The 7,515-nt window shown below is 39.6% G+C and overlaps 1 protein-coding gene across 1 annotated transcript in view; it reads right to left on the bottom strand.

Annotated features, from left to right (window-relative positions):
• Positions 1-7,515, bottom strand: part of INTS4 (integrator complex subunit 4) — a gene marked incomplete at both ends in the record, with an annotated part of 17,179 nt that overhangs the window by 5,715 nt on the left and 3,949 nt on the right. Inside the window, 7 exons of the mRNA XM_009575546.1 lie at positions 1,244-1,418; positions 2,470-2,541; positions 3,060-3,180; positions 3,448-3,536; positions 4,182-4,232; positions 5,959-6,144; positions 6,356-6,462. Of these exons, the coding sequence (XP_009573841.1) occupies positions 1,244-1,418; positions 2,470-2,541; positions 3,060-3,180; positions 3,448-3,536; positions 4,182-4,232; positions 5,959-6,144; positions 6,356-6,462 (801 nt within the window). The remainder of the gene's footprint in view (positions 1-1,243; positions 1,419-2,469; positions 2,542-3,059; positions 3,181-3,447; positions 3,537-4,181; positions 4,233-5,958; positions 6,145-6,355; positions 6,463-7,515) is intronic.

Genomic DNA, 7,515 nt, shown 5'->3' with positions numbered 1-7,515 from the left:
AGGAATGCCTGTGTTCCAGTTTGACACTCTTAATTCACCCTGCTTAGAAGAATAGATCAGATCTAATCTGCTGGAAAGAGACTACAGCCTCCAAATCCATCATAGCAAGACCTGAAGAGATCAAAACAGCAGCACTGTGGAACAGGTAAATGTGATCTTAGAACATAGGTATTTTCATTAAAGAAAAAGAATTATCAATAACATTGCTAAAGAGGTAAGCAAGACCTCACCTGAAATTTAAGTACCTGAAAATATACAGATCTACTCACCAGTTTTCAAGAATAACACAGCCTAACTAGCCAAGACGAAAGCTTTTATAGCAGCAGAGACTAAAAGGAGCCTTGCCTGTTTAGCCCCTTGCAAAATGAAAGCTGTCTATTAATTCATTACGGAAGCCAGTCCCTGAGAGAAGCAGCAACTATTTAATCTGAAACCTACACTGGCTAAGAACAAATGAGTATAAATTGGCCATGGAAAAAATTGAGTTGGAAATTAAAAGAAAACTTCTGTTTGTTGGAGCTGGTGGATTCTGAAATATTTTGAAAAATATGTGGGTTTGTCTCCGCTAGTTCTAATCTTTGTTAGAAGCTGCTATGTTTACAAAATGAATGATTACTGTGCTCCATGGACACAGTTTCCTTGTAGTGCCATGTTTTAAACAACAAGTTCTATAAAATTTGATATTCCTTCCTGCAGAGGAAACACCAATTTCAAACAGCAGCAACTAATGTTGCCAACTTAGAGCCACATGCAACTGTTAAATTTAAGTCAATAAAGAAAAAAAAAAAATAATCCTTGTGGGTTTCTGTGGGTTTCAACCACTTCTTACCAGATATTATACTAAAACTTTACCATTTATAGGAAACTATTTGGTTTTGGCTACTCAATGGAACATTTCTACCCAAAATTCTGTGCAACATTGAGATCTGTTGTTGTTTGATTTTACTATTTTTTCCAGGTTGTCTTCCCACATCAGTTTTCCTTGCTCCATTTAGAAAAAAACTGACCCGACTGTAAGATAAGGCGAGATATCCATGTAACACTGTAGCACTTTTGAAACAAATGCCATATCAGAGATCACAATGGAATAAAAACCCACCACCCTGAAGTCCACGATTTGTTAAAAAAACCCAAACACAATAGCCAAGTGATCTATTTTGACCAAAAAAAACCCCAAAAAACAAAGCTTATTAGCCAGCACACATCTCCTCCTTTAGTCATTCCATAGTAAGTTAACACTTACCGTACATCTCATCTTCCAGGCCATGAACAAAAGCCCCACAAGCTCCTGATTCAATCAAGTTTACAGCACCTGTATCAATTTCTTCTTTGGGAGCATCATCTCCCCACTTTCGGCCACTTGAAAACTCCCCAGAGCTGTAGAGTTCTTTGGCTCGTTCATGCGCAGTGCGCTTCCTCTGTCCAAACAAGTTTTTCAGTTACAACCATGGTAAACTTTAAAGATGACCAAACAAAATATTAAATGGTTTTACTGGATTTGAAAATAGACGTAGCTAGAGGCTTAGACATTGACAGAGACAGGCAAATGCTAGGAAAAGCAAATAATTACTTCTCTTCTATGAGTATTTTTAATTGCCAGTAACTCTTTGTACTTTTGATGTTGGGAAAGGATAATAACTAATACATTTTAATTAACATATTCTTAGACAGCCATTATAAGAACAGCCAAACTGGGTCAGAGCAAAGGCCCGTCTAGTTAAGTATGCCATAACTGATCTGCAAAACCAGATGCTATCACTTTGCAGTTCAACTTGTTAAACTGCAATTAAATACTTTAATGACTATCGATACTATACAGTGTTCAGCAATGTGTAAAATGCGATATTCACTCAGCATTCTCACTGGTCCATCTCCTTTCCCCCCACACTGTAAAGAAAGTTGTGCAGTTCTTTAACAGACTTTACAAAGCAGCCCACAAAAACTAGCAGCTCTAGCTTCCCTCATTCTTTTGTAGACAGGAAAACTGAACATAATACCTCGAGCGAGTTGCTTAAGGAAGGAATTTTACTGAAAAGTTTTGCTCATAGGGCTCGGGGGTCCCAGCCTCTAACTACTCATGTCTCTTGAAATGTCTAGGCCTACTGGTCGGATCTTGCAGGAATTTTCCATACCCTTGCTCCTAAAACTAGGATGCAATCTTTCCGTACGCAATAAATAAAGCTTTTAGCCAAAAGGCTGTCAGAAGAACACAAACGTTTACCTCTCATCTGCGAAACCTGAATAGCCTAGAGCTGTTTATTACATGCTCGGCTAATGAAATCTAAAACTAGCAATTGCTTCAATGACTTTAATCTAAAAGAAAACCTGTCATCATCAATTAACTCTAGCAGCCCTCAGGCAAGGACATGGTAAAGAAACACACTCAACATTAACATACCTGTTGTGCAATTTTAGTACACTACACAAAAACAAAAAAAAAACCAAAACCAAAACCAAACATTTACATACCCTCAGATCTGACATGAGCTTCTTGTCAAGGGTCTGCTCTAAGAAATGGGAGCTAACTTGTTGCATAGAACCCTAAAGAGGGGGAAAAAAAAATATATCAAAAGGAAGAAACAGGATTATTCTAAATTACACCATATAATTTCCTGATTTAACCTAAAACAGCGTCCAATCTTACCCTCTCATTCTAATAGCTTTACACAATGCTTGACACTACCATATGTCAGAATTTAAAGAAGTTTACTTCAGACGGTCAGAACATCTCATTTTCCCCACTGTGGTTAATATGGTCTTTCTTGAGTTCAGTTGGTTTACACGTCCTGTGCTGGAGAAGGAGCGGGAGGGAATTACAACAAGTACTTGTTTTTTATTGGATACCCAACCCTCTACGCTCAAGGACAGAATCACTGCAGAGTTCAGCTGAGAAACTTTTGGGTTTCCTCAATCTCTCTCATTTCTTTCTTCTCAGAATTTTGGTAGAAATTTACCTACACACTTTTTAAACATCCTCCCACTTCTTTTCAAATATACATGAAAAGAAAATAAGATAGGATGAACTATTTTTAGATAGAGAAGAAAAGAATGCAACTTACCAATAACTTAGCAGCTTGTACTCTAACAACCCAGGAACCATCGCTAACCATATGACAAATTTTTCCAAATGCATCATCAACCAAGCGAATTTCTTCATTAGAAGAAGGAATCGGGACGATGCTAACATAGAGAAACATAAACCAGTATGTTGATCTTACGCCATGCTGGATGGCATCAAACAAGAAATAACTATGCTGAACTCCTATGGATGTGCAACAAATATCAAGAACCAAAACTTCATCCAGATCAGTGCATTCCTATCAGGTATCAGCAATCTGTACACGTCAGTTTTCTAACAACTACTCCTGAGACTTGCTGGCACAAAACTCTTGGGATTAGGACGATTACTATGCCAATACTTTGAGTCACTTTGCATACAGAACATACCTTTCAGGGTAAAGTTGACTGAGGACCCAAATTAGCTGAACTGCAGCACTGCGCACTTGCTCATAATCATCTGCCAACAGCTTGCAGGCCTGAAAGAAGGTTCACAGTCCAATATACCTGAAACATCTCCACCTGAGCTGTCATTCACTTCCTACAGTGCAATTAGTATCCTTACCATGAACCAGTTAGGAAAGATGATAAAATTCAGTCTTCCCTTCTACTCCCTAGTATTTCCAAGTTTGATTAGGTAGACTAGTCCTAATAAAGTCAATCAGGCACATGCTGTAAAACTCCAGAATTGCCTGTACTACGCAGGAAGCACGAAATGTGAATCTGTAGTAGAACTAATTTGATACAGGCTTCAGCTGCGCAACCTTATTGACATAACAAACATAGGCTTAATGTGTACTCTCCAATGAACAAGGGTTTAAGACTTCGAGATTGCCAGATGACAATAATAATTACATAATGCCTTGCCCTTCCCATGATTATCTCCCCCCAATAAACAATATATTCCAATCAAAGCATATGCTTTAGTGCGTTTAAGCACAAAGAGATGCAAAAAGATTTTTATATCCACTGCCATAGGGCAATAAGGAATATAGGCAACCTAAGTGCAAAATACTCCACCTCTGTTCAATGCCCTCCTTCTCTCAAAGCACATTGTCGGAGAATCTAAAAAGCAAGATATGCAAACAAGTACAAAATAAATACAAATCAATACAAGGTTTTACCTGACTGTAAATAGCCTGCTGTAATTTTAATCCTCTTTCATGAAGCTGCAGCTACAGGGGGAAAAAAAAAAAACCACAAGAAAGTATAACTATAGGTTTAAGTGACACAGACTAAGTTTTCACCACTGTTTTTTCTGCTTTAAGTAAACTTAGTTGCTTGCATTTCTTGATTGCTGCTATAATTAAAATATTTCATTATCTTGGCCGAAAGTATTTTAAATAATCATCTTGACTTCAGTATAATTTTTTTAAACTTGACAGCCATTCATACTTTGATTGATTAGGAAAATACAATTTATATAAATACACTGTCTATCCATTCTCCCAACCTTCAAACAATTGTTTAGTGTCAGCCATATTCAACCACAATTACAATAGACATAGGTATCTTCAAAATAATTAGTTTCCTACCACTCCTGAAACACAGACCCAAAAGTAGCATTGACAATGAATTTTCATGCCCTGTAAACCTTTTCAATTACCAAACCAGACAAATAGCAAAAACTGTCCTACTAAACATTGTTTCTACCTGGAATAAAGTAGTATCATGAATCTGACTTATAAACAAAGGGATAATAGCTGGTTGACTATTGTCAAAAAGAAAGCAAACCGTTGCTTTTCTGTATCCACTTCTTCTTCAAAGTAAAACATGCCAGTGACAAAATTCAAGGGAAAAAAAACCCAACAAAAAACCTCAAAGACCCACACACAGTAGCAAGTGCCAGTGACAAAATTCAAGGGAAAAAAAAAACCAACAAAAAACCCCAAAGACCCACACACAGTAGCAAAGAAAACCATGATCAAGAACCCTAGAAGTCGTTAGTGACCCTGAATTCATTCAGGATGCTTCCGTGCTTCAAATGACAGAAAGACAGTTAACTTTGTGCTGTCAAAAATCTTGCTATGGATTTGGTTGAATGCCATTGTAAAAGTCACTCAAACGACTTTAAATAAAAATTGTACCAAAAAACCAGATTGAAACGAAAAAGAAGGACGAGTGCAACTTCCAGCAGAGGGAGATCCCAGACAGATCCAAGTGCAATCTGTCTCCTCAAATGCATCCTGCTTCTTTCTTTGGCGTTTAATATCATTAATTCAAATTACCCTTGTTCACCGTCAGGCTAGATGGGATATTGTCATAAACTTTAAGGGTAACAGAGGAACTTCCAGATACCCACAAGCAAAATTATCAAGCACACGGTCTTTGCTTTCATTTCTGCAAAGCTAAAAACTTCTGAAGGGTCCCCACGCTCCAGCCCACATGAAAACCAGTTAACCTCATAACCAGTTAAAGGATGCCAACGAATGTGACCATGGGGCAAAACATGCGTTGTTTAAAAAACAAAAAAAAACCCAAACAAAATTCTTTCTGGACTTATCACACAGGTTTCCTGTCATGAGCAGCTTTCTATTCTGTGTTGGTGTACTAGTGGCTTATTGAAATTGTGGTAAACAATGCTAAATGAAGAAATACAGATTTCTCAGTAAAAGAAAGAACCTACATACACTCAAAAAAGTCAACAAATTAAAAAGCTTCTTCAGCTATAGCTGAAAGAGAAATTTTTATGAATCACTAAAATGCCCTTTGATATCTCACATTACTCTCATATTTCACAACCTAGCTTATTTTTCCTGGTAATTTTGATATGCTAAATGGACTTCTACTAAGTTAAGTAAATAATCTCTAATCCAAACCTCTTTGGATTAGTCTGCAACCCCTTACCAGCTTCCTTATATATCCCCAAACAATTTATTCCACTGTACCAGCAATCCTTACCATGGCTTTTATAGCTGCTGTTCTAACACGAGGGTCCTGGTCATTAAAATGATCTCCTATTATCTTCTGGACATCTTTGGCAGCCTGGCTCTCAACTTCTTTTGCCCCACCTTTTTCCACTGGTCCAAGACAGCCAATTAACTGAAGACACTTATTTCTTACACCATGGGAAGAATCTGTCAGATGCTGTGGAATGAAGAGAAGAATAGAAGTAACAGGATTTTTATTGTTCTTTCACCCCTTTGAAACAACTAATCATACTAAGATTCCTAGCAGTTAAAAAATGTCCGTATTGTTAACAGTTTGTTGAGAAAAATGAAAATAATTTAAACACTGACTACGTATTTTTTTCTCGTGGCAGTGATAAAAGTTTCCTGCCGCAGGGAGGCCGCCTTACCTTGCAGGCTACCTCTACCAGCCTCATCCTGACAGACGGATTCTCTGTGAGTTTTGTGCCGATCACCAACAGGGTGTCCAGCAGCTGAGCAAGGACTTGGTGAGACTCTGCAAAACAAAACAGGAAAGGCTACGTACTTATTTACTGAGCTCCTCACCAGCTACAGAATCACAGAATCATTTCGGTTGGAATGAAGCCTTCTCTTTTCAAAGGTCAGAACAAGCCCAGTTTCCCTCAGCTTCTCCTTGCACATCACGTACTCCAGCCCCCAACCACCTCAGTGAGCATCTGCAGAATTCACGCAACTTTACCAGCACTTAGCTGGCACTGGGGAGCCCAAAACTGGATGCGGTATTCCAGATGTGGTCTAACCAGTGCCGAGTAAAAGGGAATAATCCTCTCCCTTGATCTGCTGGCTACACTCCTGTTGATATGGCCCGGTAGGCAGTGAGCTTTCACTGCTCGCTCACATTTAGCCTACTGTTCACCTGGACCACCACAACATTCTTACCTCTAAATTGGACAGATAGGGGTTTGATGGATGGACAGTTAGATGGATAAGGAATTAGCTGGATGGCCGTGTCCAATGAATTAGTCAACGGCTCAGTATCCAAGGGGAAACCAGTAGCAAGGGGTGTCCCTCAAGGGTCCGTACTGGAACCAATACTGTTTAGTACCTTCTTCAAAGACATGGACAGTGGGATTGAGTGCACCCTCACCAAATTTGTGGATGACACCAAGCTGAGTGGTGCGGTTGACACATCGGAGGGACAGGATGACATCCAGTGGGACCTTGACAGGCTTGAGGAGTGGGCCCATGCAAACCTCATGAAGTTCAACAAGGCCAAGTGCCAAGGTCCTGCACCTGAGTCAGGGCAATTCCAGCATCAATACAGACTGGGGATGTCTGGATTGAGAGCAGCCCTGCCAAGAAGGACTTGGGGGTACTGGTGGATGAAAAGCTGGACATGAGCCAGCAATGTGCGTTCACAGACCAGAAGGCCAACCGTATCCTGGGCTGCATCAAAAGAAGCGTGGCTAGCAGGTCGAGGGAGGTGATTCTCCCCCTCTATTCCGCTCTCATGAGACCCCACCTGGAGTACTACATTCAGCTCTGGGGCCCCCAGCATAAGAAAGGTATGGACCTGCTCAGGCGCGTC

The sequence above is a fragment of the Fulmarus glacialis genome, unplaced genomic scaffold (assembly GCF_000690835.1).
Source record: "Fulmarus glacialis isolate BGI_N327 unplaced genomic scaffold, ASM69083v1 scaffold2554, whole genome shotgun sequence".
Taxonomy (NCBI): domain Eukaryota; kingdom Metazoa; phylum Chordata; class Aves; order Procellariiformes; family Procellariidae; genus Fulmarus; species Fulmarus glacialis.
The sequence above is the reverse complement of the archived record's forward strand: the minus strand, read 5'-3'. Positions and strand labels throughout refer to the sequence as shown.